Raw genomic sequence first — 23,714 nt, forward strand, 5'->3', positions numbered from 1 at the left:
TAAACTAACTATGCAGCACAGGCTGGCCATTAATTTGTGGTGATCCTCCTGCCTCAGCCTCTGGAGTGTTGGGATTACAGGCATGCACCACCATGCTGAACCTAAACAAGTTCCTATTTATCACATTATAAACAATGCTATAATGAACACTTTTGTGGCCAAGACCTTTGCACATTTCCTAATTATTTCCTTAGCATAAATTCCCAGAAATAAAATTTCTGTGACAAAACAATCAACCTATTTTAAAGAAACAAACAAACAAAAATTGCCAAATTGGCCTCTAGAAAGGGGTCATATGATTTAATTTACTTGAGTTGGTTACAAATCATACTATGGGTAGTTCAGCACTGCATGAAGAGAATCCATGTAAACACATTTCCAACTGTCAAATGTGACCGATGTGCATATAGATGTGATTCTGATGAATCCCAATGACAGACACCTAGTCAGCGAGATGATGTTACACCAGATACTCCCTATTCATAAATCTGGCCATGATTGACTTATACAGTCTCCCTTCCCCTCAGTTTTAGTAACCTGTGATCAACCCTGGTCTAAGAATATTAAGTAGAAAACACAGGCGAAATATGGGCACAAGCAAAGACTTCTTGACAAGGACTCCAACAGCACAGGAAATAACAAGAACCAGCAAATGGGATCACATCAAATTAAAAAGCTGCTGCATATAAATTTTAAAAAGTAATATAAAAAATTAAATAGCCCAGTAACAAACAGGCAAAAACGTATCAACAGAAACTTGTCAAAAGAAGTACAAAGGGCCAGTAAGTATATGAAAGAACGTTGAACATCTTTAGCCACTAGGAAAATGCAAATCAAAACTACACTGAGATGCCATCTCACCCCAGTCAGAGGGCTGTTGTCAAGAACACAAAAAAGCAATAAATGCTGGTGATGATGGGGGCTGGGGAGGAGTGGAGCTGGGGGAAGGAACCTTCTGCACTGCTACAGGAGTGTAAATCAGCAGAGAATCAGCATGGAGGCCCTCAAAGAACTTAAACAGCACTACTACTGATCTTGCTGTTCCACTTCTTGGTGTGTACCAAGAAGTCTTGGTGAAGAAGTCAAGTCAGCACACTGCAGGGATATCTGCATTCCTGTGTTTAGTGTGGTATGATCTGCAATAGCCCTAAGATATGGAATCAGCCTAGGTGCCTGTGAACAGATGCATAGATAATGAAAATGTGGCATATATACACAATGGAACATTACTCTGTTATAAAAAGGCCAAAAATTTGTCATTTGCAGAAATGGATGGATCTGAAGATCATGTTGAGTGAAATAAGCCAGACTCAGAAAGACAAATACTGCATGTCCTCCCTAATATGTGGAATCTAAAAAGATGACAAGAGAGTAGGACAGCCAGGCGTGGTGGTGCACACCTGCATCCAGCACTAAAGAGGCTGGAGCAGGAGGAGCACTGTGAGTTCAAGGACAGCCTAGGCTACATAGTGAGAACTCTGTCTCAAAAAAAAAGTAGAAAGGAGACTATTATTACACAAAAGGCCTAGAGGGAAGGGAGGGGGATAGGGTAAGTAATAAGGATGGATGGATATGATCCAAACATATTATAAACTGAACCCCCCCAAATATGAAAGTAGGGGGAAGGACAGGGCAAAGGGGATGATCAGGGAATGATTAAAGTATGCTGTGTACATGTACAAATCTGTCAAATAAAGTCCATTTATCTGTACAACCAATATGCACTAAAAATGTAGCAAAGAAAAATAATTTATGTACTTCAAATGGGTGAAGTATATCTCAATAAAACTGTTGAAAATAAAAAACCCACAAATATGCTATAAAGATATAGCAATCAAAACAGCATGGTATTGGTATAAATGAGGCACATAGATCAAATAAAAAAACAGAGAGCCAAGCAACAAATTCATGTGCTTACAGTCAGTTGACTCTTGACAAACATGCCAAGAAGGCACCATGGGGAAAGGACAGTCTCTTCAATAAAAGGCATGGGGAAAACTGAATTTCCACATGCAGAAGAATACAGCTGGATACACCACACACAGAAAAATAATTTCAAAATGGACTGAAGACTTAAATATGAGACCTGAAGCTATTCAACTACTGTATTAGAACAGGACACAGGAGAAAAGCTCAGTGACACTAGTCTGAACAAAGACTTCTCGGCTTTGGTCCTTGAGAGCACGGCAACAAAAGCAAAAGTACATGAACAGGATTTTATAAAACTAAAAAGCTTCTGCACAGCAAAGGAGATAATCAACATGGTGAAGAAACAATTTACAGATTGGGGGAATATATTTGAAAACCATAATCTGGCAAGGGATTTATTTTTAGAATATATAAGGAATGCAACAGCAAGAAAACAAATAACCTAAATAAAAAGTAGGCAAAGCATCTGAATATACATTTCTCTTTTTTATTTTAAAGAGAAAAGAACAAAAACAAAATAACAAAAACAAAGACAAAAACAAAACAACACAAAAACTGTAAAAAGCAATGCATAATTTCAAAATAAGATGATATAAAATCAACAATGGTTGTTGTATTACTTCTTATCTTCAAAGCAGTTGCTCAGATTACCAGGTACAGGTATGCAAGATTGATCAAACAATTAAACATTAACTGTTCCTTTCAATAAACCCATAGAAATTAGTAACAAAATTATCTTAACTATCGTGTGTGTGTGTATATATGTATATTTGTATATATATATATTTCCCTTCCTACTTTCTTTCTTTTCTCCTTTTCTTCATCTCAGTTGTTCTTTCTTATTGAGCAGTTTCTTTCCCTTTTATAATATCTGTTCTACCTTTCAGTTTTATTTGCTTTTTCAGGTTCTTATATTAGGGAGACAATATGGTGTTTACACATGCAGGTCTGATTTACTTCATTTATGAGTATGGTCTCTAGTTGCATCCATTTACCTATAAAAGCCTTGCGTTTAGCTAACTGTCCCTCAGACAAAGAACTTATATCTAGAACATATACATTATTGAAAAAACTTAGATCCCCCCAAATTCAAAGACCCTATCCAAAAACGGGCATCTGAGATGAATACACACTTCTGAAATGAAGAAATGCAAATGGCAAATAAATACATGAAAAAATGTTCAACATCATTGGTCATTCAAGAGAAGCAAACTAAAACAAACACAGATTTCATCTCACCCCAGTAAGAATGGCTACTATCAAGAAATCAACAAACAACAAATGCTGGAGGGGCTGTGGGAAAAAAGGAACTCTTCTCCACTGTTGGTGGCAATGTAGACTGGTGCAACCACTTTGGAAATCAGTCTGGAGATTCCTCAAAAAATTACGATTACAGGTTCCATTTAACCCAGCCATTCCCTTTCTGACCATTTTCCCAGAAGAATTAAAAACATCATACCACAGTGATATACGTGCACCCACGTTATAGCAGCACAATTTGTCACAGCAAAACCTTGGAAACAACTCAAATGCCCATCAACTGAGGAGCGGATAAGAAAACTGTGGTATTTTTATACAATGAATATACATTTCTAAAAGAAGACACACAAATAACCAACAAGTATATGGAAACTATGTTCAATGTCCCTAACCATCAGGACATGTGAAGAACTACAGTGAGAGATCTCGCACCTATTAGAATGGCAATTATCAAGAACAAAAGGTAACAAGTACTAGAAAAGATGTGGAAATGTACTCTGAATTAGTTCATTATGGAAAATATCTGAGGTTCCTTGAAAAATCAGACTTTCCATGTGACCCAGCACTTCTGCTATTGGCTATCCATTCAAAAGAAATGAAATCAGCATGTCGAATTGAGGCCTCCATGTCCATGCTCCTGGCAGCCAAGATGTGGAATAAACCTACTGCCTGTCCTCAGGTGAGTGGATAAAACCACAGCACAGACACAGTCGGATACTGCTCAGCCATGGGAAAAGAAGGAAAACACGTTGTTCTCAACAACATGAAGGACAACTACCCTATGGTCTCACTTATATGTGGAATCTAGAAAACATTCAAACTCATATAAGCAAATGGAACAGCAGGAACCCGGGGCAGGGGAGGGGATTAATGGAAATGTTGGGTAAAGAATACAAACTTTCAGTTAGAAAGGAACATTCCAAAGGCCAATTGTACAACATGGTGACTCTAATTAATAACAATGCACCGTATTCTTGAAAATTTAAAGATTTGGTATTGTTTTTTACCACAATAAATGATAAGTGACATATGCATGTCAGTTACCTCAATTTAGCCATTCTGCAATGGACATATATTTAAACTCATATTGTACATAAATGCACACATATATACATATATATAATTTTTCTTTGTCACTTAAAATTAATTAGAGACAAAACCAGAAAATTCCAGAAATAAGAAATTCATGAGTTTTAAACTGCATGCCGTTCTAAGTGTTGTGACTCCTTCTCTCTGTGTGTCCATGCATTATACTCACAGGTGTGAGACTGACAGCTGAGGTGCTGCAGTGTCTGAGTTTCTGCAGGAACCTAACCCTATGTCACAGGCCTGCACTGTTCACCTCCTTCATCCTGGCACACAGGTGGCAACCCATCTCACAGCATCCCAGGAAGGTAAGGATATGCGTCCTTCTCTACGGTAGGGTAGTACTCAACTGTGTATAAATACCACACTTGCTTTACCCACTTATCTGTTGGTAGATATATAGGCTGCTCTGTAGGAAACTGGATGCACCTTGTCATAATGTTAAGGGAAATAAATTAGACCACAAACTTAAATATCACATGGTTTCTGTCATATGAGAAACCCACAGATAAATAAAGAGAAAAATAAAAGATAATGGGAAGTAGGGAGATCGATCTTTTACAGAAGAGAAAGAGACCAAGAGATGGATGCAGGGGCAGGGAGAGGAAGGGAAGAGGACGTAAAAAGCCCTTAAAACATGTTATGTACATGTATCGACTCTTCACGAGGAATGTAGTCAACATGGACTATAAAACATGGGCTAAAATCATTTTTAACAAAAGGGGAGAACAGTACAACAGGTTTTATAACATACTGTTATGGTTTTGTTTTATTAGTAGTTACTGTTTTTAATTTCTTATAGTGGCCCTCACATAAATTAAACTTCACTGTAGGTAATGTATGTACAGAGAATATAATATACATAGGGCTTGTGTTCTTCCGAGTTTTAGGAATCCACAGGGGTCTTGGGACAGACCCACAGGAAGGGGGGACCACATCCCACTGTGACCCTTTCTTTGGGCCTGGACTCTGCTTTTCCTTCCTCTGTGTTAGGGGCTCATCTTACACACTCACCAACATTCTTTAGAATGCTCTAAGCATTGAGTCCCTAGCAATGCTACTAAAGTGCTCTGATCACATGCATCAGGTGGAAAATTGTCAACCAAATCATACTCTTGTCTTAGTTGCTATCTCATCACTAGGAACAACACCCAGCACACACAAGTTACAGGAGGAAAGGTTTATTTTAGCTCACAGTCTGTAGAGGTTTCAGTCCTTAGTTGGCTGATTCCAAGGCAGGACAGCACGGTTGAGAGGCATGGCAGAGGAGAAATAGTCTATGGCATGGCAGGTAGGAAGCTGTAGCCTTCCTGCTTCTTTCCCTTTTTATTCCATCCAGGATACAAGACTATTGGCTGGTACCACCAGGGTGGGTTTTCCCTCTTCAATAAATCTGTCATCCTTATCCAGAACTATGATGAACCAATCAGTGGACTGATCCAGTACCACAAGCCCATGATCCAGTCACTCCCCAAAACCCCACCTATGAGGACATGAGGCTTTGGGGGCATCTAGACATAAGTCCTAATAACTCCCCATTAGATGCCAGAACCAGTTTGCAGCCTTACATTTTAATGACGCGATAGAAACGATGTCTGAAGTTGAGACAAAATCAACAACTACCTGTAAGACTGACGAGAGACAGTGGAAAGTGTCAGACCACACATTTTCTTTGAAAGCTTTACTTATTTATTTATATTCCTCCTGATTCCAAAAGAGACTTAACAGCAAGCAGTTTTTTCTTTTAAACATGTTTTCCAAATGGGACATTCTGACACTGCCAAATTCTTCCCTCACATAAGGACATTCTTCTATCATAACTGCTTGCTACATTTGGAAATTGAAGGACAAGGATATTGTTCTTATCCAGAAAAGAAAAGAGGGGAAAAATAACTCATTATGATCACAAATCCTACTAGAAAGACTTGCCAAGCAGGGTGACCTTTGTTGGTACGCAATACCAGTTCCATTAAAAAAAAAAATGCCAGGTGAACTCAATTTCTAGGATTTCTCAAAGCTCCAAAGAATCACAAAAGCCAGGCCTCTAGACCCCTCACTTCCCCAAGGGATCTCAGAACTGAGGTGCACACATCCTGACTGTGAGCTGATAAAAGATGGGGGCAGGAGGAGCCACAGGGGAGGCAGGCCAGCTTGCCCTGCTGTCAGCCATGAGGACACCGCTGGCTCTTGTGTGGCCTGTCTCCCTCTTTCCTCCCCAGCCCTTGCTTCTCCCAGTACCAACCACCAACCCATATGGCACTGGCTCTGGCTTCCTGGCAGCTGGTTCTCAAGTCTTCACTTTCTGAACCCTCATCCGTGAGTGTGTTTCTAGCTCTCCTCTGTGGCCTGGCCCTTGCCCACTGCCTTTCCTGTTTCAAGACCCCATGCGGGCAGGAAGGGACATGGTCCCAGACCCTGAACAACACACTGAAGGACAGTTAATGACAAGTCCACAGTACACAGTGGAAGACACTTGGAATAAAATGTATTTCGTATGATTTAGCAGAAAAGAGGGTGTTAAATGCTGCATTAGTGTGGGGTTAGGGTTAAAGGGAAACAATGCTATCGAACTTACTTAGCTGTTAAAAATGCTAAGGTTTTACTTATGTTCTGAATGCCACCTTTTCCTGCCTTGTGGTAGTGGGGATTGAACCGAGCGCTTTGCGCATGCGAAGCAAATGCTCTATCGTGAAGCTACATCCCCAGCTGAATGCCACTGTTTTGGAAGAAAAGAATCATTTTCTCTATAAAACACTGAGGTTTTCTGTGATTTCAAGACAGTATTTCATTTGAACTAGCAGTACACCAACCAAACTCAACTATTACCCACCTAATAATCATGTCAACATGGAGCCTGACATAAATCTTATATGTTAGCACTTTACAACTTCCTTTTCAGAGATGAGGAAACTGAGGTTCTACGAGGTCTTTTCGGCATCTGATCCATGTGGGTAGTTTAGGTCAGAGATTAGGAAGCCAGCCTGCCTGGGTTCAAATCCAGGCTGTGCTCATGGTTGGCGTGACCTTGGGAGATGCCTTAACTTCATAATACCTCTGCATCTACATGTTACAGGACATGGGTGAGGAGAACAGCACCCCTTCCCAGGGCTGCTGTGGACGCTAAAGGAGGTGATGCAGGAAGCAGCAATGGAGGTATGAAGTCTCCAGTGACCTGACCCACTGCGGACACACAGGAGCACCTGGGAAATATCTGCAAGGCTTGATACCCAGGGCTAAGGTTCTAAGGCCAAATGAAGAGCCTATCCTTGGACAATCACAGTGCTTCTGTGATGCACACTTCATCAGCAGAGAGACTATCTGGCCAGTTCTCACAAAAGGAAATACATGATAAAAGAAAATCTGGAATTGGATATAGTGACTCAAAAAAGGAAGACCAAGGGGAAAAGTTCAAGTGTGGCTTCCTAAAAGAACCCCATTTATGTTTGTTTCCAGAAAAATATTGTACAGGATTTAGGTACTTTCAGCCATTTTCCAGCACAATGAAAGGTCAAGCTAAATGGAAGTAATATTTGTGTAAGCCACCGTGACTGGCAGGGAGCTGTTTCCCAAGGCTGGGTGCTCGGTGGGGACAATGGGCCACTCTCAGGAGGAGCACTCAAGGAGAGAGCCCGGGCCTCACGCCTGGCGCCCTCTCCACTCGAGGAGAGGGACCTCTGAGCTCTGGAGACAAGAGCAGCTTCACCAGGAGCGGGGTGGGCAGCCAGCTGGGGATGTTGCCAGGAAGCTCTCCCTTGCCTCTGGTTTCTCATACCATTGGGGACAGAAAAGAAGGGGCAGTGTGCAGAATGTGACGGTGGGGGCCCAGGAGAAAGGGAGAGACCACCAAGACACAGACAGGTAGAACAAACTGCAGGCAGCGGGGATAATTATGAGTGCCAGTCTCAGGTGCCAGCGGAAGAGCAGGCACAGTGTCCCGAGGGAGCACCTCTGAAGCACCCTAACAGCCACATGCGACAGCCCCTGGTGACTTCTCGGTCCTCTCTGCATCCACGAGGCTGAGGAGGTGGCCACAGTCCACCTTCCTTCCTAGACAGGACATCTCCTCTGAAAGCATCTGGAGCGCACCGTGGGAAACCAAGGCGTGGTCTGGAGGGGTCACAGGTCAAGTGCAGGGTCAAAGAGCCCCATTAGGGAGTGGGGCACCTCTGGCACAGGGTGTGTGTGAAAAGAGACACACTGTGAACAGGAACACACACAGCATAGCAACAAAAAGCCGCCACCTGCATTCCGCCCAGAAAAGCTGCACACCACGATGACAAGAGCAGTAGCACAGCACTTCCCGTTTGCATGTGTTTTAAGGGTTATAAAGAATTTTAAGTGATCGTCTGTCTTACATAGACGTTTTGCAAGTACCAAGACAGATACTTCATGTTATTTCTTAAAGTCCCTAAAAACTGACTTTATGTTTTCGCAAACATGTTTTTTAAATCTACAAATACTACTCGTAGAATCTTATTGATGACTATTGTACATAAAAAGCAAAGAGTACGCTTTAGGTACTAAATCTATTCCAAAATATCTGCTGCTTTTCTGGAATGACTAATTAAATATAATTTATGTTAAATAAACTAGGTGTAAACATTGTGATATTCTGCATAGACCATTAACCATATCTCATTAAGAAGTTTCTATATTTCTAAGCCTTCAAACCTTCTAAGGGGGTGCTACAGATGAATAACTACTTTAAAAAGGAAAGTATTAAAGGATATCCCTTAAGGGCCTTTAAAAACAGCTCTTGAAAGCATAAACAGGAAGCGTGCTACAAGGTTATGAAGAATGGCGGAATAAACATGACTGCGGCCCATTTCCATAAAGAAGCACAGAGAAAAGAAAAGAAAAAACTAAAATTACTTGCAGCTTGTAGAGTTAAAATGAACTCTGTTATTTCATTAGGCAAGTGTTGCATTTACTCTTTGCCCCACATATGCTAATAACATGTATAGTTGAGAGTCAACAGTTCACACTGGCATTTTTTAATTTAGGAAAAAGAGGAAATTGTGAACCCTAAGGAACAGTTTTCTGGCTGACATAGCATAGCATGCTTAGAGGGTGAAGTGTACTCTGCATCCTGATCTGCATTAAACATTCTGTCCTCGAGACGGACACCACTCTGACCCACACGCAGTGAGCGTTTGCTCTGAGCTCGCACAGATCAAGCTGAACACATCTGCTCCTTGAATGATACCAGCTGAGCCTCTCTCATGGCCCAGGCCGAGGCACAGAGCTGAGAATACAGTGAGCAAAACGGAGCCAACTGCAGACAAGCCGGTGTCTCTGATGGGGCCAGCAGACACCATGAAATGCAGCCTGCCTCATCTTTGAGCTGATTCCAGAGAAGGAATAAGAAAGGACAGAGCCACATCCCCACTCCGTGATCTCATCCCTAACTCCTGTGCCCTAGGTAAGCCACACATACCTCTTCACTGGCAGTCAGAGCCCTCTTAAGCTGTCTTTTCAGAAAGCTCTGCAAGTCATATAAACAATTCTGCCATGCCCCAAAATGTTAATGCTCAGGTACCACTTTGAAAGAAAAGAAATTCCTTTGAGATTTTTTTCCCTCAGCAACCAGGAATGCAATCAGGCCTTTCCTTGGCACTCTGTCAGTTCCCACAGCCAAGAAATCTCTGGGTTAGGAGAACAAAGCCACCAAGATGCTTTTGCTATCGACTACAGCTGGCCCCAAGTTCAAGGAGTAAAGCCTGAGAATGTTTTACCCCTTTGTTTTAATTTTCCCGTTCCTCCGAGTAATGTCCAAATACCAAGGCTTAGAGGACTCAGAATGCAAAATACTTTCCATTCCATTACTGAGAAATTACAATTTAGTGCTAATGCTGGTCTTTCAAAGTATTAGCCAGGACACCTGCAAACCTTTGGACAACAGCTGCCAATAGAAGTTTAGCATTTCATGGGTCAGCACTTAAAATCTGACGAATAATAAATCATTCTTGTAAGCAGTGTGCAGCACTGGTTCATAATGTATTGAGAGCTGGTCAAAAAGTATGAACTATACATTATAACTCTGCCCTTTGAGAAATGGAAGCTAAGTAAAATAATGACTGTTATTACCATATCTGTTTCTTCAGCAGTATACTTTCTCTAAGAAAGAAATTTTCTTTTCACAGAAAGAAAGTGTGAACAATATGAAGTCTGCTTTTTTCACGCATACATGTGCCTGAAAGACAATTTCAGCCCTATAGCTTATCACAAGTGCTTTAAAGGGGCAGTTTAGGGCACTCATTAAGCAAAACAGTATTTGAAAGGATGGTTTAGCTTGTTTTGGAAGATATTCTTTGATATTTCAGACATATGAACATTTTCATCATTTCCATTCTTGAAACACTATACTTGCTTGAGCCCTGGTAGAATGAACACTATATATCTGATACTCATTTGGTGTGAGAAATGGCTATGTCTGCTCAGGGTTGCTGCGATATATCCACATACAGATCTTTTAATGATATGACAACTTGCCTGTGGTATGTAGACTCTGAACCTCTCTTATCTTCATTCCCCTTGGCATAAAATTTTAGGGCAAGTCTGGCTGCTGGTGAACAGAATATCATCATTAGGAATGCTCAAATTGATTTAATGCTTTCTAACAAGAGGTGAATCAATAATAAAAGGAGAGGTAAAGCCAAACTGTAGACAAGCAGCCTAAGCACAGGAAGCCTTGTGGGGTCTACAGAGATTTTTTCAGCAGCTAGTAATGGTAATTACAAGAGAAATTACCAGAGAGAAGCCCAGTTCAACTAGGTGACATGGACATTTATCAGACAATGTTATAATGTACCTCTGTATTTACATTCACCTCTTATACTTCTGTACGTATATTCCTTTTATTATTAAAGTTCCCTGAAGCACACTGGCACATCTGTCCCAAATATTAACGTTGGTCATAGGTAATGCTCCTGGCAGCCCTAGTTTTCTGAGATAGCCCAGATAGGCAGGGCTGGAGATCCCAAGAATCACCTCCATCTTATGTGGCTGTGTTCCTTCAAGCAAGGTGACTGGCCAGGTTGTGGTCAAGTTCAGCTGTCTTTTCTATGCGCCTCAGACTCAGAAACCTTGACTGTAGAGGCTGCAGGTCACTGCTGCTCCCTCAAAGCACAGAGAAGGGCCCTACACAGCGCTCCAGCCTGGCTGCCCATCATGTGGGCTGTGGTTCAGTTTAATCTCCCTCACAGGATACTCTCCATGAGAACATTTAAAAGAATTTCTTTTAAGCTAGCCAGTCATTTTCTGTAGCTTATAGAAGTTAAGGTCATCAAGACTTCTAAAAGAGAGGGACAAAGGCCAAGATCACCATAATTCCTACATTTGCAGGAAACACCTCAGAGATGATCTCTCACAGGCACCCTTCGTGGGGTGGGAGATTGCTGCTGTCGCACAGGGTGAAGGGCTGGCAGCTCAAAGGGTGCTGAGGCGGCGCATGGCTGTTACAGCCAGGGAGGGCCAGGCTCGGGACACACCCACCAAGCGCGTGGTACACACACCAGTAGGCACTTTCCAGCACTCCTGCCTGGGGAAACCGTACCTGACTGTGCTCAACTTTTCTTTTTCCTTTCTTCCCCCATGCAGAATCCTTAGTTAAGAGGAATCTTATGGGAATATAAATAAAACCAAAGGGCAAAGCTATTGCGGGGGGGGGGGCGGGGGGCGGTTTCTTCTCTTTTACCCTAATCCTAACCTAGTGCCCTGGGAAAAGTTTTAAGGCAGTAAAATGTATAAACTAATGCCTCAGTACAAGCGTTTGCCAATAAAAAGCAAAGAGGACTGAGCTGTGCCTTTTTTTGCTAGAGACAGCACATTTACCATCTGCTGTACACTTTAACTATTAGTAAGGACAGTTTTTGAGCCACGGAACAGTAGTGTCCAAGTTGTTTTTATCTCACATGTTCTGAATGTGCATCCCCACCATGGACTTGGTGCTTGTGCATAATCAAACTCAGGTCCTGCTGCACTAGCATGTTATGGACCTCATGAAACATGAACAAAAACAGAGGACAAAAGAACAGGCATAGTGTCTGCCAGCCATGAGACCTCCATGTGAGCGTGCAGAGGGTGAAGGTCAGGATCAGCCACAGCAGAAGCAGGTCCTTATGCGGCCCAGGTGACTTGAGACCATGTGCCAGCTTCCTGCCCAATGTGACCCAGTAGTCACTGCCACAACTTCACAAAGTGACTGATGGAGAGTTCACACTAGCCTTGACATCGTGTTGCCTGCAGTATTAAAAGTATCTCTATGGGAATACTTTGCAGAATCTTTTAAATATTCTGCTAATTTGTAAAGGTTACAACTAAAAAAATTCTAATTCCATATCTAGTTAACTTCCAGGTCCTTTCTCTTCCTTCCCTTCAAGGTAACCACTATCATATACTTGATTCTTTCAGTAATAACTTTCCTGCTTTTCTGTAGACATTTAGCTACTTAATTAATGGATGCACAAGTAGCAATAAAGTGTTTTGTTGGTTTTCATGCTTTATATGTGTAATAAGATTGCTATGTATTATTCTTGTTATCTTCTTTCTTTCAACATTATGCCCAAGTATACATCTATGTTACTGTATACAGCTCCAGTCCATTCTTCACTGTATAGTAGTAGTTCAGCACATGATTACACTTTGCACATATCTCTGGATACACTGGAGCATACATCTTCCTAGAATACACAGATACGTACACACAGAGAAATAGCTCATAGAGATTTTTTATTTTTATTTTTATTTTATTTTATTTTATTTTTTTGTTTTTTTTTTGTTTTTCTCCGGTACCGGGAACCAAACTCACGACCTTGTGCTTGCCAGGCAGGCGCTTTGCCGCTGAGCTAAATCCCCAGCCCCGCTCATAGAGTTTTTAAAAACTGAAGAGAAAGTAATCTCAATGCATATTTTGGCAGTACTTTGAGTACTGACTGTTAGGTAGCTATGAAGAGAGGTCATTACGTTACTAGCTTTATCTTTCTGTAGGTTTTAATTTCTGCACGTTCATTAAATATAAACTACAATATTAAATGGATTTTATTCTGTTAAAAAGTAGTATGCTAAATCTCTCTCTCTCTCTGTCTTCCCTCATTTTTTACATATTACCTTCACATTTTTCCCTTTTAATGAGTCAATATTGTGTACATTGCAATAAGATGTTCTTTCCAATTTTAAAGCAATTCTGCAACCAAAAAGTTTTTAAATTAATACTTATCAAGGATGGAAAGCCAAAGAAGATAATTCTGCAGGCAAATTAAGGAGTAGAGGTCCAAAGAATGAAGACTAATTCCAAATTCAGATGAATGCCCTCCCGGGGAGCAGGGAGATGGGTCAGACCTGGGACAGCTCTGTGGCTCCAACAGAGGCTGCTCGTGAGTCCACCCCACCTCGCTGACTGCGGACACAGCAGACATCAGGACTGTGCGGGAAAAACAGATCAACTCCATACCTAGCAGTTCCTTACTCTTCAGGCACCTCGGGGAGGTAGCTCCTACCACTTTTCCCTTTCACGAACTGTGGTACAGAGGACAGGAGCGTGGCCATGGCACTGCAGCTATGCGTAGCAGAGGCAGAGTCCAAGCTGCACCGCCCAGATCCTCCCCAGCTTAGCACTTACAATGTGTGTGCTGTGTTGTTGTTGTTGTTGACATTGTTATTGTTATTTCCATAACAAGAACAGTTCTTTAAGATCGGGAAAACAAACTATGTGTACTTGTTTTGCTTTATGAGAAATCTGTGAAAATGACTGTAACCAAACAACTCTCTAATTCTGGGAGAACTAATTAAGAAATGAATTAAGGGATTCAGTGGGTACCCAAATTAGTCATTAGGGCTCGAAGATCTGTAGTTTTGGTCTAAATCCAGCTATGGCACTTGCATCCAAAATAAACATGACCAGATAAGAACCACAGTTCACAATTAAAATGGATTTATATGGCTTATGTGTCCACATGGGACAGGCTTCTTCCTAATTGAATTCGGACACTTCTTCAGTGACTGTGGGTTTCAACTGCCACCTTTCACGCTGTAACTGCTGGCAATAGGGTTATGCAGAGGGAGAATCATTTTGATCAGTGATGTCTGCAGTACAAGCATAAAAAGATAACAGCAATGTCTTTGAGCTGTAATTAGAAAATCCCTTAAGTGTGCTCACGTGGCATACGTTTTAGAGTACTACCCACTAGCAAGGCCTGTCACAAAGGAGATATCTAATGTCACCACTCTGGAGGAGTAGTGTTCCAACCTGAGATGAGATCAGCTCTGCAGGCCAAGGCATTCCTGCTCTCCACCTCTGGTATGATTAGTGACAGGCAGCTGGAGGGCTTTCATTCTCCTGACAAAAATATGATCAGAATTGTTTCCAATTGGCGCATCTTTCCATCAAGCTGTTGCCTCCCAGCAGAATAATCAGGATGTCTGCTTGTTTGGTATATGTTCCAAGGAAACAGGAATTGATTGCGCCCTTGCCTGTCTGATGAAAGAAGGCTGCTCAGGTTTACAGAGTAACTCTTCAGTTCCTGACAAAAAGAAGCGCTCATCTGTGTGTGCATGTGAGCACCCATATATGGAAACAGATGGAAAACACTACCAGCTGTTTTTGTTATCGGATTTGTTTAACAACTATAAAGAAAGTGTTCTCATGGTGCCTGGGATACAAGGAAGTTCAATACTCTACTCCATGCATGGCATACTACTGACTCCCACCAAGGTTAATGGCTCTTTTCAAAAAGTTATCTTACTACTGAAATTCTAGGGTGATGGCAAAAGAATTGAGTTTAGATTAAACATTGATAGAAATATCCAAGAGGCACTAAGGCCTCATTAATTAGGACTAGCTCAATTTGGAATTTATGATTTTTGACAGGACCTAGACCAAAAGTGATATTTTCACAAGGAATACAGACTGGTGGGGATGGGGGTGGAGGCAATAAAAACATTTTGGAAACTGTAGGAACCTAAATCAACAACATGCTTTGTGTCCAGCAGACTTTTGACATATCCATCTGGATGCCAATAACAGACAAAAGTAATAATTACGCTTTACTGGATGTCAAGCTGTGTGAGTTTCCTACTCATATGAGTTGAAGACATCCAAGCATTCTCCCAGATGGGTATAACTGTCAGCATGCCAGAGAGGACACTGGGGCTCAACAGGTGAGGTCGAAGACCGTGTGACTATTAGGCAGCAGGTGTGGGAGGCAAAGCCAGGCTGGCTGCCTCTGAGGCAGGGTCCTTCCACGTGTCCTTCAGGCTGACTGAGTGCCACGATGCAGAGACCACAAGTCTGCCTGTTGGACTCACTAGCAACAGTAACAAGGGCAAAAATGCCTGTCCCTGTGAGAATGCCAAGCTGTGCCACTCCTACCTGAGACCCTTTCTAAATCATGGGCAGGTCTACAAAAGACCCTTCCCCTTTCTGTGTCCTTGCAGTACAACTCCAAAGTATTTTACAGTCAGGACACCCTCCAGCATTGAAGCATGGGACACACACACACACACACACACACACACACACACACACACACAACACCTAGCCTCAGGGCCACAGGCCTAGGGCGTTCCGGCCACACACAACACAGGGCAGCTCAGGCAGAGGCTACCCAAGGCTGTGATGGGCTAGTCAGCCTGCCATGCTGTCAACCACAGAGAAGGAAAGAACCATCGCTACTCACTGCAGGATTCCTAGAGATGCTCCCCAAAGCAGTATCAGTTCTGGAATGTTCTAGAAGGAAGGAAAAACGGAAGGTCAGGAAGGTCTCACATCAGCAACCTCACCGTTCATTCCCAGCACATTGGCATCCAAACACAGCACCCAGAGTCTAAAAGAGAAGGAACTGGCCTTCAGTCATTCCCTCATAGCTCTGTGGCCTGGGCAGGCGAAGAAGCACTCTGTGCCCCAGAGTACTGAACTGTAAGTACTCTGGGTCCTCTTCACAAAGTCGTTAATGGTGACGCACAACGTGCACAATCAGTTTAACCCACCTCATACGTAATAGTGATACTTTAATAACACACGACACTTACTGCTTATTTGGAAAGTGTCCAGCATTGTTCTAGGCCGCTGTTCATGTAAGCTAACTCCTTTAATACTCTGGGGGAGACACTGTGATCACAGGTTTATTTTTTATTTTTTTGAGATAGGGTTTTGTTATGTAGTTCAGGCTGGCCTTGAAGTCACTATGTAGCCCAGGCTAGATTTGAAACTCATAGCAATCCTCTGCCTCAGCCTCCCAAATGTTGGCATTACAGGCATGTGCCACTATGCCCAGTGGTCATTGGCATCCACAAATGTCATTAAGAGATCCACACAGAGGTCAAGTTACCTAATTTATGAAACTGTCCAGGGATAAGCTGGAGCTGGGGTTCTCCCTGGGACAGTCATGACCTACAGCATGGGCTGATAGCCACATGACATCTTGCCTAATGAATTACAAACAAATGTCAGCTATTGTCACTACTGTTATATAACACTCTCCTGCCCAGGAGAGTATCTACAATGTATACACAACCCCACAGGACTCAAGTGTTTAGCCACACACCACCTAGACACAGAGGCACGCCAAGGTCATTAGTCAACCACTCATCATGCACTTGCTCAACCATCCCTTCAAGCGTTACTCAAGGATCCCTGTGTCTCCAAAGATCCACTAAGAACTGTGGGAGACTCAGATGCTCTGATCACCAAGCCTAGAGAGTCAGAAGTTCAGCCTCCATGAAATAAATGGAGAACAAGAATGAGGAAGGAGCTGGAAAGAGCAGGACAGCCTGAGGAGTCCAGTGCTGGGCTCAACCCTAGTTCTCTGTGGAACCTCCTCCAAATCAGCTGACCCCTCTTGGTTTTATACTGAAATAAACCTTCCAGGTTTTGAAGACTTGAGATTCTAATCTACAACTCTGATTTTTTTTTCCATCAGAATACTTTTTCTCCCAAAAGTCCATTTCCTAAGAGACTATATTATAACCTTTCATTTACCCAACACACATGGACTGCACACAGTGTCAGAATGGTGCCAAAGCTTTCAACACACAACACAACTTACATTCTATAATTAGTTCTGCAAGCATGATGCATTGTTACCTTGGCAATCAGAAGACCAGGGAAGAAAGCAGCCAGAGGACAAGTGCTCACATTCAGTTTGCCCCATCCTGAACCCTGGGAACTGCCTGAAAGAAATCTGCACCAACTCAAAACCCAGGCACCCTATGTCTAGGGAGTGGCAACCTGTGGAGAGAGCACCATGTTCAGCTGATGGGGTAGATAAAAAGATCTATGAAAAGTAAGGCAAAAACTGGGCAACTAAGGAGACACTTGGACTGGAGGTCAAGTCTGTTTTCTAAAATAGTGCTGTTTATATGCAACAAGCTGAAGAGACAAGAACTCAGGTGGCACTTAACTCCTTGACTTTATCTTCTCATGCATGCGTGCATGCATGTGTGCCTCTGTGTGTGACACATCCTTACGGTATTTGGGAAACACTGACTGCTACACAAGATGTTTCTGACTCTATTTAAGGATCAGTTCATCACACATAGATATATTTGCTTTCACAAAAACTCCTTGAAGGGAAATAATTCAGTGAATGCACACTTCCATTAAAAAGGAATTGACTTCAAAGTGTACTTTTCAAACTTTTGACAAGAACAATTCTTTAATTTTCTTTGTGTACCACAAAAGGCAAACGTTGTTGGGTTTACAATGTAATAAATAAGTTGTCAAGATATTAAATATTTTTTTTTTTTTTTTTTTGGTTTTTCTCCGGTACCGGGAACCGAACTCACGACCTTGCGCTTGCCAGGCAGGCGCTTTTTGCCGCTGAGCTAAATCCCCAGCCCCAAGATATTAAATATTTATAGATTTAATTTTTAATAAAGGCTTTTAAACATAACCCAAAATATCCATTAATATTTGACATGGGAAGAAGCAGCATTTTGGTAAATCTATCACCCACCGTAAGTGAAGTTGGCAGAAGATGCCCAATGGCTCTTAAAGAGGGCAAGGATGGTATTTTCTATATGATGTTTACACAGCTGCAGCACACAACCCTAGAGTTGCAAATTACTCAGAAGCATCCCATACTGTCTTGGTGGGTGTTCAGGTAATAGAAATTCTCTCCGCTATGTTTCCAGAAAGTACTCTGAGCATGAATGTCTACAGAGGATGTGGTTCCTAAATTGGTTCCAAAAGGGATTCCAAAAGATTTTACACAATGCAACACTGTTAGAGGACATCAAAAACTCCATAGATGACAACTTTGAGCCACAGTATGCATTTGGATATACAAAGTATCTCTTTTTTAGACTGGAAAGAAAAAAAAAACCCAAAATTTGGTAGTGATTATACTTGGGGTAAAGGATTACAGGTAATTTTTTCTTCTTTATAATTTTCTTTGCTTTCTAAACTTTCTATAATGAGTATATATTACTTCAACAAGTTGAAAACATTTTCTCCAGTCTCATGATATACTATGAAAGCAATCTCACATAGTAAAAAGTGAAGAGGCTCTAGAATCAGACAAATGGGTTCAAATCCCAGCATGTTCCCCTCCACCCTGAGGCCCTTTGATAAGTTTCTCAGCAGCCCACCTTGTACTCTGTCTGTAAAATGAGAATAATAATACATGCTCTGAAGCAAAAGGAAGATAAGTTAGCATTTTCTGATTACAAACAGTAAATGATTTGTTGGTGTTTATAAACTGATGCTTCAAGCCATTTGTTTATAAAGATTCTGTGAGTTTGTAGTAACTTTTATAAATCTTCCAACAGTTTAAAGTTCAGGAAAGAATGAGTAGTAGCAGGCTTCTACTTTTCTCTCCTTTCCACTACAATTACCAGATTCCCACAGTCCTAGACTCTGGTTTGCCTATCCCTGCATGTATGGGAGTTGGAGAAGGGTGAAAGCAGATCCATTTGAAGACAGAGAAAGAACCAAAGCTCCCACAGCCAAGACCTTCTCCATGCTATGATTCCTTACAATTAAATTCAGCAAAGTAAATTGTGGATTGCTTAAATGTGTGCAAGGAACAAGATTATAGATTCCCTGGCTTTTCTTTCTTTCTTTTAAATAATAGCTATACTGATATTTTCATCCTACTCATCAGAAGGTAGTTTCATCAGTTAGGTTTATGATAAAATATATGCACTCAACAAAATACAACAGTTGGGGACATGCTGTCCTTGGATATATGTTGCTGTACCTTGACAACAGCAAGAAATATTGATTTAGCTGACTTTAATATCAAGCCAGGTATTTGTTGACACGTAGAAATGAAAAATATCAAAACCATGAAAAGCTTGATATATAGGTCAAACCCCACGTGGCTCATTACAAGGGACTGCCCAATGTCATCTCCTCTGCTAGAATGTGTGCTACAGATGCTAGTCCAAGTCACAGTTATGAGCAGTTTTCATTATAATGGGATTTGCCACATAAGTGAATATTGGTATAGATTTTTATGTACTACAATTTATTGTAGAAAAGACATTATAAACTTAACTCCACTCTTCTCTCTACTCTGGAAGGATATCTTGCTTTTCACCTGGGCTTTGTTTCTTTTCAGCATCCTATTTTCCTCATTCCTTTCACCATATCTAGCATAGACCAAACACTTTAAGAAATTGCTGATGCCCCCCTGCCAATTGCAAGAGCCATGCAGGGCCCCAGAGAGCTTCTGGGGTCTTGGTGAGCTGCACCTCCCCGCCATTTTCTCAGGAGTGACACTGAGCCCCTGACAGCTTCAGGAAACTTGGTGAGCCATGCCTCACCACCCCTTACATCACAGGAGCAACATGGAACCCTGGGGAGCTTTGGGACTCTCAGTGAGCTTTGTCCCACTTCTTCCCACCTAAGAAGGGAACCACACTAAGCCCTGGGGAACTTCAGGAGCCTCAGTGAGCTGCATCCCACCCCCACACTGTTGCAGGAGTAATGCTGAGTCCCAGGGAAATTTGGGAGCTTTGGTGAGCTTCCTGGGAGGGGAGAGACTCTGCATTCTGCCCCACCCCCACTATTATGGGAGGGATGCCAAGTCCCTGTGAAACTCAGGGGCACTGGTGAACAGCCTGGGAGGGGAGTGACTCTGCACCCTGTCCCCCACACCATTGTGGGAGCAATGTTGAGCTCCAGGAAACCTTGGGATCTTTAAAAATGACAAAATTAAAGAGCAAAATGTAATCTCAGACCTCTGCCCCACCCAGAACAAGTCCAGGAGACATTGACATAGAAGAGCTTGGAACTCACACACCTGAAATTTGTGAAATGATAGCAACTGAAGTAAAGAAACAACTCCAGCAGGCTATAGAAGAAATCAGATTAGAAATAATCTCTCAGGTTAAAAAAAGAAATGACAACAATAATGAAAGAATTGCTCAGCACATCTAAAAAAGATACACATTAAAAAAACAGAGGAGCATAAAAAATGATGGAAACCTTGAATGAACAATATAGGAAAGAAAGACTGCATGAAACAGACTCAAAGAGATACCCAGGAAATTAAAAATTTCATCAAAAGCTGGCAAAACTGCTTGAATGAAACTGAAGATAGACTCGGACATTGAAGACAGCATTGCAGCTAATGACTGCAAAAGGAAAGATCTCTTAAAAATAACAAGGAACCAGGAAATAACAATTCAACAGTTGCAAGATGATGCAAAGAAAAACAATATAATACTAATAGATGTCAATGAAACAGTAGGAATCAACATGACATAAAAAAAGAATTTGCAGAAGAAACTGCTGAAAATTTCCCAAGCATGGAAAAAGATCAGACATACAGTTAAATGAGGCATATACAACTCCAATTAGCCATCACCAAAATAAATCTACACCCAGATATATAATAATCAAGACCCCAGAAATTCAGCAAAAGAACAGAATATTAAGAGCTATTAGAGAAAAGAAACAGATCACCTATAAATGCATTTAACTCAAAAGAAAATTCATAGACAGAAAGTCAGAGGATGGAAAACAATACTCCATGCAACAGGAACCCAGAAAAAAAGCACGGGTAGCTATTCTGTTTGCAAACAATGTGAACTTCAAACTAAGAATGATCAAAAGAGATAAGGTCACTACATGCTTGTGAGGGGAAAACTGCTGGAGGAATAGATAGCAATCATAAATATCTATATATCAAATACAGAAGCACACAATGATATAAGACAAATTTTAGCAGACATTAAAAATCAAATAACACCCATTATCACAAAGAAACAGATCAACTAGACAAAAAGTCAGCAAAGAAATTACAGAACTAAATCAAACTTGTGAACAGATGGACTTAGTAGACCTTTACAGAGTGTTCCACCCAACATCAGAATACATATTCTTCTCAGCTGCACACGGGATGTTCTCTAAAATAGACCATATACTAGCTCATAGAACATGCTTAAGTAAATGCAAATGAACTGAAATTATCCTATGCATACTATCAGACCATAGTGCAATAAAATTGGAAATGATTTACAAAAGAAATCACAAAACTTCCATAAACACATAGAAATTAAATAACACCCTCCTGAACAACCAATGGGTCACAGATGAAATTAAAGAAGAAATTAAATAATGTCTACGATCAAACTAAAATATGGATACAACTTATTGGAACCTGTGAGATGCAATGAAAGCAGGCCTCAGAGGTAAATTTATAGTGGTGAATTCTCACATGAGGAAAACAGAACGAGCACAAACAAACTATCTTATGCTGCACCTCAAGCTCCTAAAAAAAGAAAAGCCAGTCAAATCCAAAACCCAAAGGAGGGAGGAAATGATGAAGATCTGAGCAGAAATTAATGTGATGGAGACTAAGAAAACAATACAAAGAATTAATGAATCAAAGAATTGGTTCTTTGAAAGAACAAATGAAATTGATAAAACCCTAGCTAAACTTATACAAAAAAGGGAAGGAAAACCTCAAATTCATGCAACAAGGAATGAAAAGGATGAAAACACTACAGATCCTGTAGAAATTCAGAAGATCATCAATAAGTACTTTGAAAAACTTTACTCTCCTAGGATGAAAAGCACAGAGGAAATGGACAGATTCCTAGATACATACAAATTACCAAAGCTGAATCAAGAAGACTAAAAATCCTGAATAGCTCCATATCAGCCAACAAAATGGAAAATGTAATAAAAAACTTACCAACAGTAAAAAGCCCAGGTTCTGATGGATTCACAGCTGAATTCTACCAGAAATTTAGAGAAGATTTAATGCCAATTCTTCTCAAACTCTTTAATGAAATCGAAAGGGGAAGGAATTCTCCCTAACATTACTGGAGGCAAGTATTACCCTGATAGCAAAACCAGAGGAAGACCCAACCAAAAAAAGAGAACTACAGGCCAATCTCCCTAATGAACATAGGTGCAAAAATTCTCAGTTAAATACTAGTAAAGAGAATGCAACAAATCATCAAGAGGATTATACATCATGACCAAGTGGAATTCATCCCAGGAATGCAGGAGAGGTTCAATATATGCAAATCAATTAATGTAATATACCATATCAATAGAGCCAAAGACAAAAATCACATGACCATCTCAATAGATGCAGAAAAAGCTTTTGATAAAGTACAATACTCATTTATGATAAAACCTTACAGAAAATAGGAATAGACAGACTTTACCTCACTCTGATAAAAGCCATTTATGACAAACCAACAGCCAAAATCATACTAAATAGACAAAAACTGAAATCTTTCACTTTAAAATCAAGAACAAGACAAGGATGTCCACTGCCATCACTCCTATTCAATAGAGTGCTGGAAACATAAGCCAGAGCAATTAGACAAGAAAGAGAAATAAAAGGAATAAGGATAGCAAAGGAAGAAGTGAAATTATCATTATCTGCAGATAACATGATACTCTATATAGAAGACCCCAAAAACTCCACCAAAAGACTTGTAGATTTAATAACCAAATTCAGTAGCATAGCTGGATACAAAGTCAGTACTCAAATACCAATAGCATTCCTGTACACAAACAATGAACACACTGAGAGAGAAATTAAGGAAACCATATCTTTCACAATAGCATCCAAAAAACTGCAATACTTAGGAATCAATCTAATGAAGTAAAAGAACTATACAGTGAAAATTACAGTAGTCTGAAAAAAAATCGAAGAGGATTTCAGAAAATGGAAAGATATTCCTTGCTCATGGATAGGAAGAACTAACATTGTGAAAATGGCCATATTCTCAAAGTTATACAAATTCAATGCAATCTCAATTAAATACCATTAGTATACCTTGCAGATCTAGAGAAAGCATTCTTAAAATTCATCTGGAACCAGAAGAGACTTAAAATGGCAAAAGCAATCCTGGGCAACAAAGGAAAGGCAGGAGGCATCACAAACTCTGACTTGAAATTATACTACAAAGCTACTGTGATAAAATCAGCATGGTACTGGCAAAAAAACAGACCTGAGGATCAATGGAACAGA

The 23,714-nt window shown here is 40.9% G+C and overlaps 1 protein-coding gene across 1 annotated transcript in view; it reads right to left on the reverse strand.

Annotated features, from left to right (window-relative positions):
* Positions 1-23,714, reverse strand: part of Spats2l (spermatogenesis associated, serine-rich 2-like) — a 155,285-nt gene that overhangs the window by 109,082 nt on the left and 22,489 nt on the right. Inside the window, exon 2 of the mRNA XM_005373252.2 lies at positions 15,951-16,000. Coding sequence (XP_005373309.1) covers positions 15,951-16,000 — 50 coding nt within the window. The remainder of the gene's footprint in view (positions 1-15,950; positions 16,001-23,714) is intronic.

Source organism: Chinchilla lanigera, unplaced genomic scaffold (assembly GCF_000276665.1).
Source record: "Chinchilla lanigera isolate Chin_1 unplaced genomic scaffold, ChiLan1.0 scaffold00002, whole genome shotgun sequence".
In the NCBI taxonomy this organism is placed as follows: domain Eukaryota; kingdom Metazoa; phylum Chordata; class Mammalia; order Rodentia; family Chinchillidae; genus Chinchilla; species Chinchilla lanigera.